This window comes from Anser brachyrhynchus (assembly GCF_964034855.1).
Source record: "Anser brachyrhynchus genome assembly, chromosome: 26".
Classification (NCBI taxonomy): domain Eukaryota; kingdom Metazoa; phylum Chordata; class Aves; order Anseriformes; family Anatidae; genus Anser; species Anser brachyrhynchus.
In genome coordinates, this window is record NC_137719.1 from 5,214,275 (window position 1) to 5,238,525 (window position 24,251).

General features: G+C 59.5%; 1 protein-coding gene across 1 annotated transcript; it reads left to right on the forward strand.

Annotated features, from left to right (window-relative positions):
* Nucleotides 1-24,006, forward strand: GFRA2 (GDNF family receptor alpha 2). The gene is made up of 9 exons (XM_080568733.1): nt 1-636; nt 5,168-5,482; nt 9,082-9,165; nt 12,963-13,311; nt 20,770-20,879; nt 20,976-21,116; nt 21,213-21,388; nt 22,300-22,353; nt 22,522-24,006. Exons 1-9 carry the CDS (start codon nt 597-599, stop codon nt 22,648-22,650), a joined length of 1,398 nt encoding a protein of 465 aa, XP_080424859.1. The 5' UTR covers nt 1-596; the 3' UTR covers nt 22,651-24,006.
* Nucleotides 24,007-24,251: the final 245 nt, after the last annotated feature.

Consider the following 24,251-nt stretch of genomic DNA (forward strand, 5'->3'; position numbering starts at 1 on the left):
TCGGCGGAGCAGCGCAGCCGCCCCTCGCCGCGCCCCCCGCCGGCAGCCGGAGGCGGGCGCGCAGCCCCCGCTCGGCTCAGAGCCGCCGGCAGCCGGCGGTGCTCGGTGCCCGGTGCCCGGTGCGCGGTGCCCGGTGCCCGGTGCTCGGTGCCCGGTGCCCGGTGCGCGGTGCCCGGTGCCCAGTGCTCGGTACCCGGTACCCGGTACCCGGTGCCCGGTGCCCGGTGCTCGGTACCCGGTACCCGGTACCCGGTGCCCGGTGCTCGGTGCCGGTGCCCGGTGCCCGGTGCGCGGTGCCCCCCGAGCGCGGAGCGGGCCGGGGGTGCGGGGGGGCTCCGAGCTCCGAGCCCCGCTGCCGGGCGGAGCGCCCCCACACCCCCCCACCTCGCCTTTCTTCGCAGAGCCGTGCGGATTTGGGATCTACCTGCTCGTCTGGGGGCTTTGCTTCCTTCCCCGATCCTTTTTTCCACCTTTTTTTCCCCCTTTTTTTTCCTCCTTTTTTTTTCCTTTTTTTTTTTTTCCTTTTTTTTTCCTTTTTTTCTTTTTTTTTTTTCCTTTTTTCCACCGCCCGTGGAGGAGCTCGTGGATTTACTAACATGATCTTGGCAAACGCCTTCTGCATCGTCCTCTTCGTAGGTGAGTGGCAGCCAGCCCTGCCCTGCCCTGCCCTGCCCTGCCCGCGGGCTGCGGGCGCTGCGCATCCGCTGCCTCTTCGTCCGGATCAGGAGGGGGATGAGGCGAGACACCGCACGGCAGGATTTCCACTAGGGCCGGGAGATTCTGCCTGTGCTCTACCCAAGCTTAAAGCAGAGGGTTAAACCCCGGCCAACCCCTCGGAAGCCCCCCAGGGGCACCGACGGCGGGGACGTGGCTCTGGCCAAGGCACCGCGCAGGATCTGCGGCCGGCGCGCGGCAGCAGAGCCCCCCGCACGATCCCGGTCCCCTCTCGCCTTGGCAGCACCGTGAGGATTTGCATTTCGGAGGATTTTCCCACCCCGAGCCCCCCAGCGCCCTTCGTGCCCCCCGTTCCCGCAGGCGCCTTTGAGCTCGGCGTGGGGCAGCGGGCTCGGAAAGTTGAGCTAATCGCGTGTGCGTGTGCTCGGGGAATCGCCGTCCCCGCTGTTGCAATCCGTGCGCCTTGCTTTCGATCGTGCGTGAGTTATTTGGGAGCTCTGGTGGCTGCCAGGAAGAAGGCTTCGCATTTCTAGGGCAGCCTCCTGCGGCGGCGGGGAAGGTGCAGCTGGAAAGGGATGGGAAGGGGAGAAGTCAGAGGTTGTGTTGGACACGGGGCGTAAAAGAAGCAGAGGAGCAGGGTCCCGTTTTCCCCCCCCGGGAGGCCAGCCAGCTGCCCTGCTGTGTGCGGGGCTGCGGCTCGTGTGCTGTGTTCCAGCCGTGGCTACGGCAGCGCCTGCACCCCGCTGGCTCTGCGTGCGAGCGATCCCGAAAGCTCTGCAGCAGCCTGGAAAAACTCCGCCGAGCTCGCCTCGGCTGCGAGGCCGAGGAGGAGGGACGGGGAGCCGCAGAGGGCTGGCACGCGAACCTCCCGAAAGGGCACCCACGGCGGAGGACCCACCCTGTGCAGGGTGCTCAGCACCTTCCGGGGATGCTCAGCGCCCTGGGTGAAGGGGGGGCAGGTGCTCATCCCCTCTGCTGCTCCCCGATGTAATCCTGCTGGCTGGGGGGGGGTGGGGGGGATGCTGTGCCGTGGTGGAGAGGGGTCTGCGTGCTGCCCCCACGCTGGTGCGGATGCGGGTCTGGGCGGCGGGGGGCTGAGCCAAAATTTGGGGTGTCCTTCCCTGTGACCTGCTGGGGAACGTCGGGGTCCGGGCACAAAGCTGAGCCAGAGGGAGCGAGGTCTGGGGGCACGGTGGGGGCTGCCGGGGGGGGGGGGGCAGCCCCATTTGTAGGCACGGCTGAGTCGCTGGTGGAGGTCTCACGAGGGGGCTTCAGGAGGGCAGGGACCCACCGGGATGCTCCACCTGAGGCATCTGAGCCGCGGTCCGTCCTCCTCGCAGGGCTGGCAGCCCAAAAGCCAGACCCTCAGCCCCTTCCCCGCGCCCCTGGGGCTTCCTGGGTGCGTGGCGGGGCCGGGCAGGGAGGAAGCCCAGCTCTCGGTTCAGCTCTTAACATCTGGGCTTTTCTTTCCGGAGAGACCAAAAAAAAAAAAAAAAAAATCCCTCTCGGCTGGGATAACGCAATTGCTACCACGACAGCAAGGCTGGGAGGCTGCGTGCTCCTCAGCAATTCTTTTTTTTTGTTGTTGTTGTTTTTAGTCAAGTTGCGAGGATAAATATTTCCCTCTGCCTGTGTCCAAAGGTCTCTGGCACGACCAGTAAGAGGAAAAAAAGCATTACAGCTAGAAGGGAACGGTGGCTACGGAGCCTGACGCTGCCTCGTTCCCTGGCTGGCGGAGGTTTGTGCCTCTGCCTGTGAATCCGTGCTGAGCTCCGACCCCCCCGAGCCGGCCGAGGGTTAGGTTGAAATTCCCTGCAGGTGTTTTATTGGTACGAGTTTAGCCAGGGGTTTGTCCGTGACGTGATTTGGTTTGGGTAGATCGAAGGCTCAGCCTGCCCCACCTTGCACCCCTGCAGGGTTTTGGGGGGCTTTGCTCGGCCTGGCCGTGCCGTGGGGCAGGAGGGGAGGGGGGGGGGGTCCCAGAAATAACACCTTGATTCCAGCCTGTCCAGCCGGGGCTGAGCGTGTGGCTGGCTTTGGGGCAAAGATCCAGGCTGCTTCGCCCTTCCTCCGGAGCAGGAGAGCTCCGTGCCCTGCTCCGCGGCGCCGCTGGCATCCGCAGCTCGGACGTGGTGGTGCTCGGTGGATTTCCTGCTGGCCTCCCCACCCCGGCACCACGCCGCCCAGGGCGCTGGGCCCCTCGGGAGGATGCTCCAGGAGCTCCAGAGCCTTTTGCATTGGAGCAAAGCTGTCTCCCTTCCCCACACCCCCCCGGCACCTGCGGACCCTGCCCGGGAGGCGCACGGAGGCGGCGAGGAGAGGGGAGCGCGGCCGGAGGAGAGGCTCAGGACCTGCGGCGAGGCTTCGTGGAGGCAGGAGCACGAATTGGAGCCGAGCTCTGGGCTTGGGGCTGGAGCCAGAGGGATGTGCAGCCGGGATGAACGAGGAGAGGCGGCGTGGTGCCGAGCTGTGGGATGGCTCTGCCTGTCTGGCAGCCGAGCGCCCTGCAGGAGCAGCTCGTCCCAGCTCACTGGGAGGCTCAAGGCTGTGGTTTCCTGACGTGCACGGACGCGGAGCCGGCCCCTTTCTTCTCGCAGCGCCACAGCTTCACCCGTCTCGTGGCGAAGAGCTTGCATTTCAGCCCTGGGGAGCGTTTGGGGATGCCAGCTTCTCCCCCGCCGTGCACGGACCCTGCCTGCTTCCCCTGTGGAATATAATCCCGAGAGGCCGAGGAGAGCCGTGGCCAGGGACGCCTGCCACCCCACCTTGGATCTAACATGGACAGAGGGGCCCTGTGGCTGCTCCTGCGCACCTGGACGCCCTCCCGACCTCTCCAAGGACACCGATGGTCTTTTGGGGCCACCAGCTGAAGCCCAGGAGGACAGGGTCCCGGCCCTGCATCGCCCCGTCCCTCCTGCAGAGCCGCCCGAGCCCCCGGTGTCCCCTCTCGTGCGGTGGCAGGGGACGAGCCCTGCTTGCGTGGAGCTCCCTGCGTGGCCCCGTGGGTGGGGGGACACGGGTGGCCCTTGTCACATGCCTGTAGGTGTCACTGTCCCCACGCCGTACCCGGACGAGTGGCCACGGAGAGGGAAAGGGGCTTGGAGCTGGAGGCTGACATTTGCTGCTCCAGGAGCCGCTCCCCGTGGCACCACGGGCAGTGACACCCACAGCTCGCGGCGGGGGCGTTGCACGCAGTGGGGTGTCCCTGCGCATCACCCCCTGGGGTGGCCGAGGATGCCCCCCACGTCCCGCCGTGCCCATCTTTGCTTGCTCCAGGGCTTTCCCTGCCTGCAATTGCAGGCTTGAAGACGGGGGCCCAGGAGTGGCAGGGGCCCTGCTGTCCCCTCCCTGTTCCCATCGCTCGGCTGGGGACTGTTGCAGCCTGTCCCCCTTCCCCATGCGCCCACGAAGGGACACCCGCCTTGTCTGGGGTTCTGCTTAGCCAGAATTTTTTTGGAAAGCAAAAAGCGAGCAAGCGATGGGAATAACGGGAGAGCTCAGGGAGTGCCTGGCAGGACGGGGAGAGCTCAGGGCCGACGGCCAAGGCAGGGCCCGCGGCGAGGGCAGGAGCTGGAGCACGGCCTCCTGGAGGGGCGCAGCGCGGAGGCAGGCAGGAGGCCGTGCTGGGGGGAGAGCTCGTGCCGAGCCACACTGCTCTGCAGCCCTGCCGAGCCCGGGAGCTCAAAACCCATGAGTCAGATGCCCTAAAAATCCCATGGCCGGGCTGAAAATGCTGAGCCCCAACCTAAAAAAAAACAAAAAACAAACAGCAATGCGCATGGGGAGTTTGGGCTGGCTTGCTCTGGAGATGTCGTGTGCGGAGGCTCGTCTCCGCGGGCACCAGGGCTGGAAACACGCCGCCTTTGTCCGTTTGCTCTTTGCTTTTCATGGGGAATGGAGAGGCCGGTGTCCCCCTGCGTCACAGCCCCCTGGCGAGGCTGCAGCTGAGGGCAGGGGCTGGGAGCGGAGGAAGGACGCGATCCCTCCCCGGGCTGCTGCGGGGTTTTGGGGGGCGCTGCGGGGTTTCGGAGGGTGCAGCTGAGGACACATCCAGGCAGGGGCTGCGAGTGAGGGAAGGATGTGATCCCTCTCCGGGGTGCTGCATGGTTTCGGAGGGTGCAACTGAGGACACATCCAGGCAGGGCCTGGGAGCGGAGGAAGGATGTGATCTCTCTCTGGGGTGCTGCGGGGTTTCGGAGGGTGCAGGGGAGCAGTGGAGAGGTGCAAGGGAGCGGTGCAGGGGTGCAGGGGAGCGGTGCAGAGTCTGCTCGCATCTCTCTGTGGATTTCGGGGCTGGCATCCCCCCCGAATCAACCCCAACCCTTTTCCCTGCACCCATCCGCCCCCCATCTGCACCCCGCTGCAGGGCACCTGGCTGGGGGCTCGAGTTCGGCGTCTCGGGGCGGGTGCGCACGGGGCAAGGACTTCTCCCCACCAACGCCCCCTCACCTCTCTCTGCCCTCCTCTCTCCTCCCCGCCTCCCCCGGGCCAGATGAGACCCTCCGCTCGCTGGCCGCCCCCCCGTCCCCCCCAGGGCAGGACCCGCAGGGCTGGCGGGCGCCCGTGGACTGCGTGCGAGCCAACGAGCTGTGCGCGGCCGAGCCCAGCTGCAGCTCGCGGTACCGCACGCTGCGGCAGTGCCTGGCGGGGCGCGACAGGAACACCATGCTGGCCAACAAGGAGTGCCAGGCGGCGCTGGAGGTGCTGCAGGAGAGCCCCCTCTACGACTGCCGCTGCAAGCGGGGCATGAAGAAGGAGCTGCAGTGCCTTCAGATCTACTGGAGCATACACCTCGGGCTGACCGAAGGTATGGGCGCTGCGGGGTGGTGGTGGGGTTGGGGGTGATGGGGCATGGGGGTCCCGGACTTATTCGGGGTCTGGGGGGTCTGGGGGTCGCTGCTTTCTCCAGCAGAATGGGGCTGGGGGTTGCGCAGGGGTTGGTGCCCCCCCTTGGTGGGAGGATGCTGGTGTGGGATGGGGTGGGGGCGGTGTGCCCACGGTGGGCTTGGGGCAAGGGGGAAATGGGTTTGGGGGCTGCGCTGGCAGCCGCAGCTGGCTGCTGCCACGTGGTGGGGAGGGAGCTGAGCGTGGGCGCAGGGCTCCTCTCCTGCCACTGCCTCCCTCCCGGTCCTGAATCGTGTCCCCCAAAGGCTGCGGGGTCGTTCCCCACGTGTGAGCAGGGTTTGCGGGCTGTACCCACCCCGTTCCCCCCTGCAAGAGGCTGGGGTGCGGGGGAGCCTTGGAAGCAAGCCCCACAGCCTCGTCTGCCACGAACGCTGGAGGAAACGGGGGCTTTTCCCTGTGGTTTTGGGCAAGCCCCACGTCTCCTCTTCCCATCTGAAAGGCAAAGTGCTCTGAGGTCTGCGGACAAAGAGGGTAGGAGGGAGTTTCCTGAGAGCATCCGGCCTTTCCCCTTCTGTCTGCCCTTTCCAGGGGCACCAGGACCGGCACCGAGGTCTTTGCAGCATCTCAGGGGCTGTGGGGATCCCCTTGGGGTGCAGAGGTCCTCGCTGCCCCCCAGACCCCCCCCCCCCCCCCAGTCCTTGCTCCGGGAGGGCTGGCAGCAGGGCGGGCTCGCTGGGATCGCGCCACGCAGGGGCGATGCTCCAGAGGCTGCCGTAATTGCAGCCTGGTGGAGGAGTAAATCAGAGGCCGGAGCAGCGCAGGTAATTGAAATTGGATTTGGCCAGGCCGGGGCTGGGTTGTGCATCGAAGGCAGGATTAGTTGCTGCCTGCCCGTGGGGGCTCCTCCTCGGCCCCTCGCCCCTCTGCGAGGCCACCACAGGGGCTGGGGCTGCCCCATCGCCCGGCTGGCTCCTGGCCCAGGGCTCAGAGGGGCTGGGAACTGGTTGGAGAGGGAGAAACTGGTGGTGAGGGGCTCGCCTGGGGCTCGGGCTGCTGCTCACAGGGTTTGCTCTGCTCTCCGGCCACCCCCGCGCAGCTTTGCCAGGCTGGGGACGGGCAGAGCCAGCACCAGTTTGACAGCACAGATCCCTCTAATGGGCTTACGGCCGGCTCTGCGCATGGAAGCTCTTAAATCCAGCTCCAGCCTGTGCAAAAATCTTGCTCCGGAGCCGCCGGGTCACGGCACAGCCCATGCAAGGGCATGCACCCGGCTGGGCAGTGGCAGCTTGCGCGCAAGCACCTGCAGCGCAGCGTGTGGTGGCAGCTTGGCCCCATTTCCACCGGGAATCTGGGCGTGGAAAAACTCCCGGTCCTCTGCTGTTCGATTGTCCTGGCTTAAATCCACCTCCTCAAGAGGAGTGCAGGGGATGGGGGCACGTTTTACAGCCCACGGAGGAGAATCTCTCCCTGGCAGGGGGCAGAGCATCCCCCCTGGCAGACCCCACAACCATTCCCGCAGTGGGCACGGGGCTCTGCCCACCCCCGGGAGCTGGGATTGAAGGCGGAGGAGAGGCTGGTGATGCTGGGAGCCTTCGGTGGCAGGGACGAGGAGTGCTTGCACCCCAGCGCGCAGCCCCCTGCGGCGAGCCCTGCTGGAGTTGCCTTCAAATCTGGGTCAGCTCAGGGATGAGCGAGCCCCCAAACCCGCCCAGAGCAGGAATTAGTGCTTAATTGTTCTCTACCCCTCATTAGCCGCCTTCCTTCAGTGGTTTCAGAGGGCTCTGCAGACATGAACGGAGGGAGCTTTGGTGCTTGATGGGTACTCCAGGACCTGTGCTTTGATTTGTGGGGGAAAAACAGGAGATTTTTACCAGGTCTGGAGACTCTGGGGAGATCCAGCAGCTCGTAGCTTAAAGATGCTCAAACCAGCGAGTGGGAGAGCCACGAGGAGCCCGGGGTAGGCCCTGACCTCGTGCCTTTAGCAAGGATGCTGCGCCCCGGCCGCCTCCATCCAGCCCTGGGGCTGCGGGCTCGAGGCAGCCCTGCCATTAAGGAGGGCTGCTTTCACTCCAGCCTCGTTCCTGGAGGTTAATTGCATCTCAGCGAGCTCAAGAAAAGTCCGCTGCCCTTTTAATGCTCGGTAATTTTCCTAGCAAGCAGCAGGGTTCAGCTAGTATTTAATTATTTATTGCATTGGCAAAGCAATATACCGTGAGGTTACAGTGTTTCCTAAATGCACTTTAATAAAGGTGCTATTTGTCACTGGAGCATTAGGAAACCCAGCAAAATGGGAGGACACGCTGCCCGGAGCCTCGTTCCTCCGGGACCGTCATCATCATCAGTCCCTGGTGGGGGTTCTTGCCCCCCCCGTAGCATCACGCAGCATCCCCCTGAGCACGGCAGGGCTGGAAACCCACGGCCCCAGCCCCAGCTGGGGTCTCCCCATCTCCCCTCCCCAAAATTCCCCAGGGACAGCGCTGAGGGGCTGCAGGGCTGGGTTCTTGCCCTCCCCCATCGCTCCTGACCCCATCACGAGCTTGTTTTCCAGCACGTCAAGTGGCTCCTTAATAATCCTTAAATATCCTTCAAATTAACGGGATAAATGCTGCTGCCTTGGGCTAACGGTGGCCGGGAGAGCTGCAGCCGTGGGGCACAGTGGGGTTACCCCCAGCGAGGGCACCAGGGCGCAGGATCCGGCCCCGAGGGCTGCCAGGCACAATGGAAATCGATGCTCCAGGCTGGTGCTCAGCCTCTGACCGGGGCTTTCCAGGTCCGGCCACTGATTTATTTTTATATATATTTTAAATATATAGTCTGTGTTTTTTTTTTTTAAATCTTGCGGCTCATGGGGTTTGAGGAGAGCATTTCCTCCCCCGAGAGCTGCGGTTCTCCTGAAATCAAATTTCTCTGGAGTTACACGAAGGGCGCGCAGCAAAAGCACGTGGGCTTGTGCTTAGGGCAGGGGGGGAGAAGCGGCTGGGCTGGGGATTCCCCTGGCAGGTGAGGAAGGAGGAATTTAGGGTGGGTAGGTCGGTGCTGAAACGATTTGCTTCTCCGGCCAGCTCTGCGCCCCCCCACCCCACGACAACCATCGCTGAAATTTTCCCATTTCTCCAAAGCGCACCAGAGGCAGAGCGGAGCGGAAGACATTTTTTACAGCCTTCTTTTTTAAGGAAATGCTTTTTTCGTTAACAAACAAACAAAGAAAAAATCCGGCCTTGAGTCCAGACCCTTAAAGCTCCGGCGTGCAGCTGGCCGGGGCTGTGCGGCCGTGCCGGCGGGACGTTGACCTTGCGCGTGTGAATTCGCTGAACCGTGGGGCTCAGCCCGAGCTCAGGCCAAACCCAGCTGGGGCAAGGAGCAGAGCTCATGGCAGCCAGCAAAAATCACCCAGAGCATGGCCCAAGAGGGCTCCTCCTGCCCCGCAGGGCTGTGCTTGGGGTGCTTCTTGCTTTGCCCTTCGCCAGCTGGAGGTGGCCGTGCCCGGTGCGGCCGCGCTCGCTCACTGCGCTCTTTTAATTTGCTTCCTCTTCCCCTTCTCTTTCCTCCCTCCCACTCCAGGAGAAGAATTTTATGAAGCTTCCCCCTACGAGCCGGTCACCTCTCGTCTCTCTGATATATTCAGGCTCGCTTCAATTTTCTCAGGTAATAAAAGCAACATGCTTCCGCCGGTTTGGCTGCTCCTGCCCTGGAATACAAACCTGCAACCCAGCTCCCTGCCGGTGAAACCCTGCAGCTCCCTCCCCTGCAGTTCACCCCAGCACTCCCCCAGCCCACCTTTGGCCTGCCCAAAATCCCCCTGCCCAAAATCCCCCTGCCCAAAATCTCCCTGCCCCCTTCTCCTCCATCTCCCCAGAGCTGGTGCTTGGGCATCAGCCGGTGCCGCCCCTTCCCGGAGCACCGACAGCGTCCTCCTGCTGGGCTCTAAATTCCCCCCAGGCTGTGATTTAGGTTTTTACCTCCTGGACTCCAGCCATGGGTGAATAATAAGTAGAGAAGGTGGGCTTTGGGGTTTGTAAGTCACTCGTTTGTCTTGCCACATCCACTGGGGTTGTGGCATGAGATGGGGGAGGCTTGGACGGGGCGCAGAGCCTCCCGCTGCCCGTGGGTCCTGCATGAAAAGCCCTTTGTGTCCTGGGAGCCGAGGGATGCCCTGTCCGTGGCCTCGGTGGCTGGGAAGCCGGGGGGGGACCCTGTTTGTCCCTCCCTGGGGTTGCTGGCCTGGAGCTGAGCCCTGGGATGCTGCTCGGAGGAGGAGCAGAGCCCTTGGGAGCACCTCTGCGCCCTACGCCCTCCTCTCCGAACCCAAACCCCACCACCACGGTCCATTAGGAACTTTTTTTTTTGCCATCTATTTCCATGACAACCCTCAGCTCTGCCACCACCCCTCTTCCGAATTAGGTCAGCAATGCCTTGGCTTCTTTCTCCTCTTAACCCTTTCCCTGAGAGCCACCCAGGGGTTTCGGGGAGCCTTGTGCTCCCCCCGGCACCCCTTACCATGCGCCCAGCTCATGGGTGCACCTCGGGGAGCCCCTCGCTGCCGTCACCCGCCGGGTTTTGGCTCCTGGAGCCCCTCTCCGAGGCTCCCCGCGGGGAGCTCAGCGCCGGTTCGGGATGCCGATGCCACCCCCCTCCCATCTCCCGCGTGCCTTTTTGGATTGCATTATCGTCAAGGAAATATTTCAGCTGCTGGAAAGTCGGAAAAGCGGAGTGTCTGGAGCGGGGGATTAAACGCTCACGGCTTGATTTATTCAGAAATGCAAGGCGAGAGGGGAAGGAAGCCTCTCCGGCTTTTGGGGAAAGGGGGAACCGGGGGCTACGCTCCGCAGATGCGCCGTGGCCACCGGGGTGGCCTCGCTGCTGCTTCCAGCCCCTCTCCATCCCCCTCATGTGGGGCTGGGGGTGCGGAGAGCCCCCCGGGACCCCCAGCCCTGACCCGCAGCCCAAGCGGCTGAAGCAAATGAGCTGTTGCTGTTGTTTCTGGATAACAAGGCTGAGCCGGCGCGCTGTTAATTGCCTGTGGGGATAGCGCAGGGATTACGTTACCTTGCGAGGAGGAAGGGAGGGAGGGAGGCGATGCTCGATGCTCGATGCTCGCGGCTGGGCTCTGATTTCTCGCGCCCCGGCTGGGAGCACGAGGGGAGCAGGGGGCTGGGGGCAGAGCCCCCTGAGCTGCATGGGGCAGAGCAGAGCATCCCGGTGAGGATGGATGGTGCCAAACAAGAGCCTTGCCCAGTGCCCTGCAGGAACAGAAGCCGTGGTGAAAGAGGCGGGCGTGGGCAAGAAGGAATTGGGGTAACTGGAGCAGCGAGATCAAGAGGCTCGCCCAGCACCAGGGTTTGCAGCAGCTCCCCGCCAGGCTCAGCCCCTTGCTTGGGAAGCACGGGGCCAGCACCCAAGAATTGGTGGGCACCGGGTGACCAGGCTCAGCCCGTGCTGCCTTCCTCATCGCCCTCCTCCTCCTCTGCCCCCAGCCCCGTCCTGTTCCGATCAGGCAGGGACAGCCGGTGGCACCGCGTCTCCCGCTGCTCCCGAAGCTCCTTGGCCCCCGTCTCCTGCCCGCCTCATGAAATTTTCATGCCTGTGCTTTATTAATGAGCTCCCCAGGAACCCTGCGCTCTCAAGCACCGGCTCTATTAAAATGCATCCAGGTCCCTGCAGGTCCGGGGCAGGGCAGGCGCGGTGCTCGGGAGGATTAGGCGGTAAGCCGGCACTTTGCATAGATCCCACGCTCGTGCTGGAGAGCTGCTGGCTGCGAAGGCTCCCTGCATCCCCCTGCAGAGCCAGGGGCTGCTTTGCACCAGCAGAAAGGAGAACTGTGCTCCTCCTTCCTCTTCAAACACTTCATCCCCTCCTGCTCCTCTGGCATCGGGGTCACGAGCTGGCTCCATCCTCAGCCCTTGGCTGGAGGGACCCCGTGGCACCGCCAGGCTGGGGGGGCTCCTGCAGCCAAATTCCTGCCCCGTCCCCTCTTTGGGGTTGCACAGGAGGGCGCAAAGCTCCTCTTTGCTCCTTTCTCCCCCTCTCACAGCTTTATTCCCATCACCCTCCGTAAAACATCTCTCCCAGCTTCTGTGACCTCCTTGCCTCTTGCACCATTTCTCGAGGCAGATGTGTTTATAAATCAAATATCACGAGACGCACTCACTTTAGGTGTGTTGTATCGAACCCCCCATCTCAGGGGGCATTAATCCCACCGGCGATGTGTTTGATGGCACGCTCAGAGCAGCTTTCCCCAGGGATGCTGGCGGGTGGGCTTGGGGGCTGGCAGCACCCCTTCTGCACATAGGGTGGGAGCCGGGGGGGTTGCACGGGACAAAACTGGGGAGAAATCAGGTTTTGTCTTCTAATTAGGACCTATTAATGCAGGTGTTGCTGCTTGCAGGAGCTCCAGGCTGGGGTGCTCATGCCAGGCTGGATAAAACTGCAGGAAAATGAGCCCAGGTTGGGTCCTGGGCTGCAAATGGTGCCCCCAAAATGTTCCTCACCTGGAGGGCCAGATCCTGCACGCCCTGGGTAGCAGCAGGGCCGTGGGCATCGCTGCACTCAAAGAGGCAAAGCGAGGAAGGGGAACCATGCTCCCCAAGGCAGCTGATTGCCATTTGCTAATTACCAGGGCCTTACAAACACGCCCGGTAGGAAACCCTCCTCAGTGCTGTCATTTGTCTTTGCCAGTGGAAGCCAGGAGACAATGGAAGAACCCACGAAATTGGCTGGGCTGCGAAGGAGAGGAAATTAGGGAAGAAATTGCTGGTGCAGTCAGGTGACTTTTAAAATAGCACCTGGCCTGCCAAGGGCAATTCATCATTTTGACAAAAACAAAGCAAAAAAAATAGAAAAAAAATCAGCGTTTGTTCCCACTCGGTGGTTTGGCTCTGTCCATCCTCTCCCTGGCTGCTTTATTTGCTGACACCTGGGATTCCCGGGGTGGATGCAGGACACGGCTGGAGCCTAGCTCTGTCCCCATTGTCCCTGCCAAGGCAGGACTTGGCCCTTTTGGGGTCATGGCTGGGGGTGACCTGGTTTTTGGGAGCCCCAGGAGGGGATACAGGGGCTGGCTGGGCCCCGTGAAGCTCATCAGATTATTCTGCTTTGGAGCAGGCTGGATAATTAATAATTATTCTTCGAATAATTGACTGGAGGAAAAAAATGTTGTAAATTCATGGCGTGAATTATGCACTGAGGACGGTTTAACCAGGTCCCCATGTGTGCTTGGTGTGTGTGACCTCCTTCCCTGTCGGAGGAAGGCTTCCAGATCGTGCAGGGGGTGAAAGGATGGGGGGACCGTGGCAGCGCATCCCCTCCCCACCTCCAGCACAGCAGGGACACGGCGGTGCCAGCCCCTTCCTGGCGGCACCTTGGGGCTCGAGGACGTGTCCCCAGCAGCTCTGTGTCCCTCGGGACCAGGCTCACCTCTTCCTCCCCTCTCACCCTCGGGGCAGGAATGGACCCGGCCACCAACTCCAAAAGCAACCACTGCCTGGACGCGGCCAAAGCCTGCAACCTGAACGACAACTGCAAGCGCCTGCGCTCGGGCTACATCTCCACCTGCAGCAAGGAGATCTCGGCCACCGAGCACTGCAGCCGGCGGAAATGCCACAAAGCCCTGCGCCAGTTCTTCGACCGCGTGCCCAGCGAGTACACCTACCGCCTCCTCTTCTGCTCCTGCAAGGACCAGGCTTGCGCCGAGCGCCGGCGGCAGACCATCGTCCCCTCCTGCTCCTACGAGGACAAGCACAAGCCCAACTGCCTGGAGCTGCGCAACGTGTGCCGGGCCGACCACCTCTGCCGGTAAGGGATCCGCGACGGCTTCTGCTCGGTGCTGGAAGGGGGATTTTGCACGGGGCCGTGGCTGGTTTTGCGTTGCTTTCTTGTTGCACGGCTCCTTTTCATGTTTGCGGGTTGCCCCGAGGCTTTTGCATCCTCCCAGCTATGTGTGTTCACCGGCTGGGTGTCCTCCAGCAGCCCAGCATTTTTTTTTTTTTCCGTGTAAAATGGGGAGGGTTAAGGGTTTCTGGCTACTTGTGGCGAGGTTGGTGTGCTGGGAGGGGGCCCAGAGCCTGGTCCCCCCGCCTTGTTGCAGGGTGAGCCCACGGGTTTGTGCAGGGCTGTGTATGGTTTGTGAGCTTTGGGGGCTCTCCATCTCCCCGAGGCGTGGGGAGGACAAACGTTCATCTTGAGGCTCTGTGGCACTGGGGACACCCACACCCAACGAAATCCCTCGGTGCGCTTTCAGCATCCACAGCGAAACTCCATCGCTGGCGAAACGCGCTCCTCTCCCCGTGCTGAAGCAAAGTCGGGGGAGATCAGGCTTTTTCTCCATTATGAAACTCATTATTCATAGGGCAAAAAACCTCCTGTCACCCTCCAGGGTCCGGATCAGCCTCGTAAAGAATAAGTTTGCTACGAGGAGGAGGGTCTTGTTGCCATCACGGTGATGGAGGTTCCCACAGCCCGGTGGCAAAATAAATAACGGCGCTTTGGGTCCTCCCCCGGCTGCGAGCAACTGCGTTTGAAGTGTGGGAATGTGGCTTTTTATCAAAAAGTAATACAATACGCCAATGTCTATGAATAAAAGATATCAGGGCTGCGCTGAGCCGCGGCCAAATTAATGGCAGCACCTCTCCGTCAGCAGGAGAGGCTTGCTCAGGCGTTAAATGCTGCGGATGTGCCCAGCTCGTGGCGGGGAACAACCCGTTTTGGGGGTTTGGGGCTGTTTGCTCTATGGGGGAAACGCATTTTCCGGCAGCAAATGATGGTGCCCGGCTAGGGAGAGGTGCCCCAAACCCTGATTTATTCCTGGATCTGGCTTTGAGCATCGGTGTGCAGAGATTTTTTGCCTTAATCTTGGCTGTTTTCTCCCCACAATGGGACCTGGCAAAGCTGTCCATGGTGCGCATTGACCTGTGCTGCAGGAAGGTCCCATCCTGTCCCTTCTGCTCGGGGGGGGGCTCCCCAAACCTTACACCCCCATCACAAGCAGCTGCATTAACCAGGCTGCAGCACGGGGGTGTAAGAAGGGTTAAGAGCCTGCGGCGGGGAGCCCGGGGATGCTGGGGATGCTGACACGCTCCAGCAGCTCGCTTGACCTCCTCGGTTTTGCAGCTGCGAAAGTGTTTAAAAGCGGTGACCTATCCGGGGGTGAGCGGTGCCTGCACCTGAGCTGAGCTCCCTCCCCGGAGGCCAGCAGGAAAACAAAACAAAACAAAAAAAAAAAAGAATTTTTTTTGCTGTATTGATGCTGCTTTGCAAGTGAGAGAGGGTCTGGCTTTTTCATCCCAGGTATTTGGGATGGGAACAGCTCTGGCAGAGGCTGGGTGTGCTGCGTGTTCCCAGCGAGCAGGCGTGCATGCACGGGATGTGCTTTATTGCCCGGCTGCTGGTTTGGGGTCTCCTCCATCCTTCCCCCTCCATCTCTGTGCTTCTTCCCCTTGGTGTTCAGCCTGATCCAAGCTGAGTCCCAGCACCTCGTCCTGGGGCTGGTTTTGCAGGTGGGGAGTGGTCTGTGGGGCTGGTGCTGGGGGCCTCCGCTCTCCTCTGCCTGTAGAAGTAACGAAGGGCTGGCGAGAGGATTGCTGCCAGGGTCATCACCGGGTGCTGCGATCACGTCTAAGCAGTGTGCAGGCTTTGTCCTGCTTCCCACAGCTTGCACCCACTGAGGAGCAACTGGGCATGAAACCCTCTGCACCTTTGCGCCCCTGCCCATGGCACATGCGGCTTTCAGTCCCTTGTGGGATAAGGAAACATGCCTGCACTTATCAGATCAGGATCACAGACTGATGCTCGTCCTTATCAGAGCACGGGACTGGCAAGGGCAGCGAACTCGGGAGCAGACTGGCTGCTGCTCCACCAGTGATGGGAGATGAGATAACACTCCTGCGTGGACTCAGACCCTAATTAGGCCTCCCAGCTGAATGCCTAATGAAGGGTGAAGCCCTCAGTACAGAGATGTGCCTTTATGGGGACATTCCCTCTGCACTTTGCAGTGATCAGCGCCAAGCTGGGTGCATGGGGATGCTCGGAGCCGGAGCACCTGCGAGGCCACCGAACCCCTCCGTGAGGTTCCCGGTCCCCAAACCCAGCTCCAGCCACGAGGGCAGGGCGCAATCAAGGCCAGATGGCTGCAATTTGTGCAGCTTTTCGTGCGGTGAGCTCTTCCCGGCACAGCGGAGGAGCCTGACAAACTCCCCGAGCTTTGTGCCTGATTGCAACGGACAGGTTTTAGCTCCCAGAATATAAAAACCTTTTGCAAAACACTAACCTCAGCTAAGGGGAAAGGGAAGGAGAGGGGAAAAAAAAAAGAGCTGATTTCAGCAGCTGCAGTTTGCTGTATTTTTCATCTTGCATCAGCAAGTCGGGAACACAAATAATCTGGTCTTATATGCTTCACTGATGCTGGTGCTGAAGAATTTCCCAGCCTCCACTGGCTCTTGCTCCTCAGCATCCAAAGGCAGGGTGGCTGTTCATTTTCCTGACTTTTCTCTAGTTTTCGGTGTATTTCAGGCAGTGTTTGTGGTGGGGGGGAGGGATGGATCTCGCCCGGCTCCTAGCAGGACCCCTGTGTCCATGTGTGTGTGTTGGTGAGGTTCATTTTGGTAAAACTGGGCAGAAATAGCCTCATTTTGGCTGTGGTTGTGAATCCAATTCCTGAGCCGTGCCCTGGGGAGGGGGAGCCCTGCTCCATCACTGACGACCCAAGGGGGAGACTTGGCTCCGTATCAATCAAACACCAAAACACGGGAGCAAAACGCTTTCTTTTAAGCCCGCGTCCTCGCCTTCACGCCCTTTGCTGAGCACAAAGTGCCATCTGTAATGGATGTCGCCTTGATAAACAGCGGCGCGCAGCTCAACTTTCTCATTATGCCACGTAATGAGAGCAGCTCGGAAGCGTGGCTCAGCTGTCTGTGGTCGGGGAGGAGCAGGAGGAGGAGGGAAAAATGCTCCTGGATTTAGCAGCAGCTCCGGGAGAGGCAGAGGGGAGCAGTGCTGGCATCTCAAGGGGGAACAGGGCATGGTCAGCGGGGTCCCCAAAGTGGGTGCCTGCATCAGGGCTGCAATTACCTGCAAAAACCTCTGAATTGGACCTAAAATATCAAATCTGTGAGGGCTGGGGGCTTTGGCTTCCCACCGAAGGAAGGAATGGGGAGGAGAGAGGATGTAAGTGGGGTGCCTCTCCCCGGGGACCCCGTGGGCACCCATGTGCAGAGGCAGCCAGGAGCGATCTCAGCTCCATGGCCACCTTGCTCAAGGCTGCCCACACTCTTAACACAATAATAAGTCAATTCGCACTGAATAATTAAATAGAGAGCCTTCATAAGTATTGACTTAATGTGACAGCAAGTCTATACTGACTCAGGGTTTGCTTATGTAAACACAATCTCCTGTTCGGCTTAGTTAGCAGTTCAATGAAATAGAACAGTCCTTCAATTAAAATCAAATGATGCGTGTGTTTAATTCTTCCCTTCCCTTACCGGGTAATGATAGGGTTTGAGCATAGGCAAGAGGATAAAAAAAATCATTCAACCGCTCTTACCCGTGATGAATCAACATGCAGTGTCCTAAAATACATCTGGTAACTAAACTTCTTAACTAACAACTTCCAGCCTAGCCCCTGGTCTCTCTGTCCTCGTTTCCTTTTTCTCGAGCTAGCTTGGCTCTTCTTACTCTGTGATTTTGGGGTTCTCCTTCGTTTTGTTCTCCTTTGGTTTGTTCTTTTTGCCTCTTTCCTGCTGTCCCCATCTCCCTGGGCAGCTTTGGGCTGGTCATGAGCACCGGTGCTCATCCTCCAGAGGCGTGATTTTCACTAAATCAGGTATAAAGCCAAGTTGGCCGATAACTTTTCCTGGATAAAACAAGTATTTCCACCCATCCTTTTTTCCCCTGTGAACTATTTCCTAGCTTTTACAGAGGGTCATCCGGAGCAGTGGAGTCCTGCTCTGGCTCCTCTTTCATTCCCTTAGCCGATGCCATCCCCACGCCTCGCTGCATTACCCGGCCATGCCGCCCTTGCTGTCGGATGCTCAGTTTTTATTTCTGCGTCCCCTGGCTCCAAATGCATCCATCTCCAGCAGGACAAGCGACCGGGAGGAGGGCACCCAGCGGGTCCCGGGAGCTTTTTATGTCTTGCTGGGCTTTGTGTGTTGTCACAGCTTCTCGAACATCCACCGAGCTGTGGGGAGGGGGGGCAGGCGTTTCTTCTATGCCGCCTCTCCGCGCTGATGTCTATTAAAGCCATTTTTCCTTGGTCCCTGTAAATTGTCTGTGAAAAACATGTCTTGAGTAATCTCTGCAGCTCGGACATTTTCTGCATGAAATATTCGAGAGCCTGATGCCGTTCGCTTTGATGGGTAGAGAATTATTACCAGCGCCGGGCTCGGACTTCTTATAGGCATGTGGTGATGGGAACAATTAGCACCCAATTAGGCACCTCGCATCTGTTCCGGGGATTTTTCTGCTCAAAAATTGCAATGTACCAACAAGTGGAGAAAAAAAAATAAATCTGAAATTCTCTGCTGTGCAGGTAACTTTTAACGTTGGAGAGAAGGTGTCACGTTGGCAAGCTGCTGAGGCTTTCCTGCGTGGTACCAAGGCAGGAGATGAGTTATCTGGGATGGGTGCCCAGAAGGAAACCCCACTGGGGTTGGACCTGGTGCTTAGGGGCATGTGGTTGACGTTGGTAGCAGGGTGATGGTTGGACCGGATGATCTTGGAGGGCTTCTCCAACCTTCATGTTTCCATGGCCTTGCAGAGGGGCTGGCAAGCACCTAAAATGCAAAATGCAAGTCCTGCCGCGGAAGGGTTGGCTTTGAAGGATGTATATCATTAGGGGGTTGTCCTGGAGGCCCTTCAGGAAAGCAGACATGGTCGAGGTCATGCTCGGTGTCTTCCTTTTTTCCCCATCACTGACTCCAGCTGCCAGCCCCGCTCGCTCCTGCCCAGCTCTCATGTATCGAGGCAGGGACTGGCTGAGCCCACCTGCACCTCGAGCCGCGAGCCAGCAGTTTGGCACAAACTCCTCCTGTTTCTGCTCGGATGGACTTGGCTCCGTCCCCTTTTTGCCCGGGCACTTAAAAGCAGAAATCTGAGAAGCCGTGGGCTGGTTCCAGTAAGGTTTATTCCTGGCAGTTCGAGCCTCATCCACCGACTGCGAACTCATTGTGTACAACGGAAAGAGTGACATCTGGCTTGGATATTCTGGAAAGATTACCAGCTGGCTTGTCATGTATTATGAAAAGAATAACATTTGCCTTAGAGGATGCTACAAGCCAGGAGCAGGGCCCCGGGGAGCAGCGTGACAAATTTTCATGGCACTCGGTGATGAACTTGCCACAGTTCTTTAAGGGAACTGACGTGCCTTCGCCTCTGATTTGGGCAGAGGGAAATGCCGTCGGAAACTTTATCTCCCGTGGAGCGAGGGAGGGAGTCCAAAATACCTCCCTGCGGTGGGAACCACGAGCAAGGAGCAGAGCTGGGGCTTTGCTGCCGTGTGATGCCCACCCAGGCTCTCCCCTCTGGGCCTCAGACCCCAAGGCTTCCCCACGCGAGCGAGCAGACATCCCTGGCTGCGTGTCTTGGTAAAAAAAGGGTGCCAGCTGCCTTACTGCTGATTTTTAGCATTCCCCACGTCTAGCGAGCGGTGCCCAGGAGTCCCATCTTCTCGTCACGAGTGCTCCAATAACCCAGATGAAGAGGCCGACCTTGCCCTGGAAATTTGTGGTCCGTTGGGAGGCGCTAAGTGGGTCAGACAGCTGGTGGAAGCGGGGAAATAATCCAACTGGCACCGCCAGCCGCCGGTTGATGGGCAAAAGCTGCGCGCAAGCCGGCCGTGGGAAGCAGCAGAAGGGATGCTGTGGGGTGATGCTGGGGTGTGAAGGGTGGGGGAGTTCCCGAAAAGAGACTCAGCTGCTCCATGAGAGAGGGATGCATCGGTGGTTTGGAAAAAGCCCCGGTCACGGGTGGCTGGAAACAGCAGAAGTCTCCAGGAAAAAGGCTGTGCCGCACCAAGCGCTGCGCTCCGGCACGGAGCAGCCGGTGCCCTGGAGCAGCCCCAAGCAGCTGGGCTTTGTTCCCTCCTCTGTCCTTCCCCCGGTACTAACACGTGAAGCTGCAGCAGGCTTCTGGCCGCGTGCTGGTGAGCAGGATCTGTCCCCTTCCCTGGCACTGGCTGCGATTAGGCGGTGCCTGCGCCCCCTTCCCTTTAGCGCACCCAAGAGCGGTTGTGATGAAAAGTGCTGGATAAATGTGAGGTATTGCTGCAGATCCCTTCTACCTCATTCAATCACTGCTTCATTTGTTCCTCCGTTTAATTTGATCAAAAACCTCCTGAAAACAAATCATTCCTATTTAAAAAACAACAGTTTCTAGCCTTTATTTTCATCAGTTCTTGTGGCTTTAGGCAGGTACTGCCGGATGATTCAATCACCGGTTGGACAAAGATGACATTTAATTAAGAAGGAAGGAAAAGGAAGCTAAAGAAAATAATGTATGCTTTCTTCTTTCTATATGACGCGTGAGAAAAAGAGCCGAGGAGATTTTCTGTTGTGAAATGCAAGGTCTCATCCACGGTGTCAGCAGCTTGGCCGCTTCGCAGCGATTGCTCCTTGTGATTGAGGTCCAGCCCGGGCCACAGTTCAGCCTCGTGTCTATCCATCTAATGACCAAGTCAATTTGGAAAACTGCCTTCCATCCGTCTGTCCATCCCCTTCTACATCCTTCACATTTCTTGATCCTTCCACCTCGGTGACTTGGTTTGTCCCAAGGAAAGGGACACGAGACTGTCCCAGCCCCCTGGGCTCTCCGCGAGGCTCCGGTTTGGTTTTTTTCCCCATCTCAGCCACAAAAGAAAAACATACAAACCCCAACCTCCGGCATTTTAATTGCACTCTGAGCTTTAACGTTTCAAGGGGAAGATAAAAACAAGCAGTCAAATTTTACAGTCGCGTAACGACGCCGGGAGCGGCGCGGCCAGATGAGGTGGGGAAGTTTTATGGGGTGGCAGAGGTGGGGTGGGGACTGGGGAGCAGCAGGGACAGGGGTGGGGGTCCCTGGGGTGGGGGGTACCTGCCTGGGGGTGGGCGCCTGCTGGGGTCACGCTGCAGCTCCGGAGCCTTCAGCTCTCACTGAGCTCTCCTCTATGTCCTGTTCATCCTCTTTCGTTTCCTTTATTTTTTACAAATTTCGCTGCTGAGTCGCTCGGTGCCGGCAGCGGAGGTGAAATCCCGTCCCTCTCCCTCCTGTTTCTGCCCCCAGGTCCCGGCTGGCTGATTTCCACGCTAATTGCCAAGCCTCCTTGCAGTCCCTGACGAGCTGCCCCGGGGACAACTACCAGGCGTGCCTGGGCTCCTACGCGGGGCTCATCGGTGAGTGCTCGGACGGGACACGGCGAGGAGGGCTCTCTCCATCCACAGCCCATCCTCAGCCCCTCATCTCTCCTCCTCTTCCTCTCCCGGGCGCAGGCTTCGACATGACGCCCAACTACGTGGACGCCAGCACCACCAGCATCACCATCTCGCCCTGGTGCTCCTGCAAAGGCAGCGGCAACCTGGAGGAGGAGTGCGAGAAGTTCCTCAGGGACTTCATGGAGAACCCCTGCCTCCGTAAGGCGCTCCCCCGTCGCCCTCCTTCCCCTGCCCATCACGGCCAGCGCCCCGTTCACACGGCCCCCACGTAAACGTCTTCTCCTGCCCACCCAGGAAACGCCATCCAGGCCTTCGGCAACGGCACCGACGTGACCCTCACCCCCAAGAAGCCCTTGCCCCCCATCACCGTGCCGCCCAAGACGGAGAAAACCCCGTCCCTGCCCGATGAGATCAGCTACAGCAACACCATGTACGACACAAGCGTCATCACTACCTGCACCTCCATCCAGGTAGGAGCCCAGCCCGGTCACAGCTGCAAACTGGGGGTGCTGGTGCAGTGCTGGGCTGCTCTGGACCTCCAAAAAACCCTTCTGCAACTGGCGCAGCTCAGTGCGAGCCACGAGCGCGCGGCTTGGCTTGCATGGGCTGTTGGTACCCAGGTGCCTGGCAGGATCCGGCCCCCCTGGTCCTGCTCCAAGTGGTTCTGCAGCACAGGAGGTGCTGTGCCCGCTGAGCACCCTTTGCACGGCTGCAGCCAGCACCGTGCCAGCGGTGGGTGCGCGCAGCCAGGGGAGCATCGCCTCCGCCCGCAGCACGTGCAGGCAGCAATGTCACCCTTGGGCAGCCTCTAATTAGATGCGGCACGCTCGAGTAATTACCTCTTCTGTCTTCTAGTTACCGCTCCATCAGACAATCACAGCGGCTCCACTTCACGCTGGAGCACAGGGACCCGGCACTGCCCCCCCTGGGGCAGCACCCCCCCCCCCTCTGCCGGGTGGGACCGGGGGTCCTGGTGCAGGGAAGGGAGGATTTGCATCCTGCTCCATGCTCAGCACCCGGCCTGAGCCCCAATTCTGCCCCGGGCTTGTTCAGGGTGCGAACAAGCGATTGCGTTCCATGTGGTTTTGGGAAACTGGGAAAATGAGTTTTCTCGTGTTTTGCTGGGCTTGTGGTTGGGTGCCTTGCTCCGGGGATGGGGGCACCGATTCCTGTGGGTTTCACAGTGGTGCTGAGCAGGGTCATTTGCCAGGGGAATGAACCTGGGGCTCAGACGGGGCTGTGTCCACGCTTGCAGCTTCAGTTTTAGTTGCAAAAAAAAAAGGGACCAGCGAAGATACTGATCTGCCCGGGGAGCCCAGCCCTGGGGTTCAGCCCCGGGTGCAGGAGCCTGCCCTGAGCCTGCCTCCTTCCTCCCCTCCAGGAGCACGGACAGAAGCTAAACAAGTCCAAAGAGCAGAGCCTGTGCTACTCAGAGGTAACCTGGGGGCAGGGGAGAGCCTGGGGAGGGGGGTGCTGCTGCGGGGACCTCACCCCAGGGACTGCATTTCTCACCGACCCATGGGCAAAAATAATAGGCTCTTTCCCCCCCCCAAAAAATAAACCCGAGGGTGTCGCTGACTGCCTGATCTTCCCTCGCCCGCAGACCCAGCTGACCACGGACACCATGCCAGACCAGAAGACCTTCGTGGACCCCAAGGCAGGCGGCAGCCGGCACTGGGCGGGCCGGATCCTGCCCGCCGTGCCCGTCCTCCTCCTGGTGCTGGTGCTATAGAGGGACGGGGACGCTCGCCCCAGCCTCGGCCACGCCGCCGGTGCCGGCTCGGGAGCATCGGGAAGCGAAGGCTCACCTCGGGCTCCGGACTGCAACGCTCCCAAACACCGGTGATGCCACCGCGGCACGGCGGTGGAAGGACCCTCGTGGCGCTGGGAAACTTTTGGTGGTTTTCTTTCCCCCCCCTTGTTTTTTTTTTATTTTCCTTGCCTTTTTCTTTTTTTGTTGTTCGTTTTACGGTGCGTTGGGTTTCTCTGCTGAAGCAGGAGCCCGATGGCTCGTGGCAAAACCCGCCCGCGCCCTCCCCCCCCAAAATGGGGAGCCAAAGCTGTGAACGGCACCGGGGAGGGAAAACGAGCGTCGAGCAGAGCTCGGGCAAGGGCTGGCTGCAGGAGCCACCAGCCCGGGCACGCTGCGGGGACCCCGTGGGGACAAGGGACGTATCCTCATCACCCTGCTCCGGAGGACGACCGCGCTACCGGAGCCTCTCCGTCTCCCTCCGGCCAGGGAACTCGCTCCAGCTCTCTACATCGTTACTGCCTTTGGGTTTTTTTTCTTTCCCCGTTGTCGGTGAGAATTTTAAACCAGAAAAGAAACCAGTATCCAAGCGGTGTGAGGTTGTCCTGATGCTTTCGCTCTGTCACTTGGAGAGGGAGATTTTTTTTTTGGCATCTTTTTATATTCCATCCTTCGTCCTGTCGGATTTGGGTTGGGATGGGCTCCGACCCCAGCAGCGGTTGGAAACCTCTATATGTTACTCAGTTTTCTTTTATATATACATATATAGTGTATGTATATAGTGTTCACCTATACCTACATATATGTATGTATATACATAACCATATACATCTACAGTGTGGCTTTTTTAAATTTCATTTCCCCTTTATTTTTAAAAAAAAGAAATGCTCAAATGGCAACGACTACAAATGTATTATTGTAAAGTTTATTTTTTTTAAATGATGTCTATAATGGAGGAAAAAAAAAAAAAGAAATAAACCAAGAACAAAGAACCAAGCAGAAGCAAGAGCCGAGCTCGGCGGGCCGGGGAGACGCCGGTGCTGGAGCTGCGGGGTGCAGGATGGGGTCCGTGTCCTGCAGAGCACCCCAAATTCTGCCCACCCTGCTGCTGCAGGAGGGACCCCGGGTGGGCTGGGGGATGCTCGGCTACCGAAACGCGCGGGTTTGGGTCAGTGGAAATGTTTTGCAAGGCTGCGAACAATTCCCTGTCTGTTTTGCTCCGGGAGACAAGCAAACAAGCAAACATTTCAAAGGAGCTGACACGTTCCCAAGTGGCAGGGCTTTTTTTTTTTAATGCGAAATAACTTTGGTTTTGAAAATATCATCTCCTTTCCTTTGTGTGTTGTGTTTTTTTGTTTTGTTTTGTTTTGTTTTTTTTCCACAGCCACCTGACAGCGCTTAAAACCCAACTGAAAGCTTGGAATTTGGGTCATACAAAACCTCGAGTTTCTCGAGTCAGACGCCCCTTCTCCCACATCACTGCTCGTGCTGGGGAGCAGAAGTAGGGATTTGCAGGCAGGGGCATCTCGGGGGGGCCGGAGGGTGAAGCAGGCTGCTTGCAGGGGCTCTGGTGCCCCCCCCGG

Bases quoted from the DNA above. Each gene is read 5' to 3' on its own strand.
- GFRA2 (XM_080568733.1), top strand. From the start codon at position 597: ATGATCTTGGCAAACGCCTTCTGCATCGTCCTCTTCGTAG. The intron at 9,166-12,962 runs GTAATAAAAGCA...CCCTCGGGGCAG, and splicing joins GCTCGCTTCAATTTTCTCAG to GAATGGACCCGGCCACCAAC. The intron at 13,312-20,769 runs GTAAGGGATCCG...TTCTGCCCCCAG, and splicing joins CGGGCCGACCACCTCTGCCG to GTCCCGGCTGGCTGATTTCC.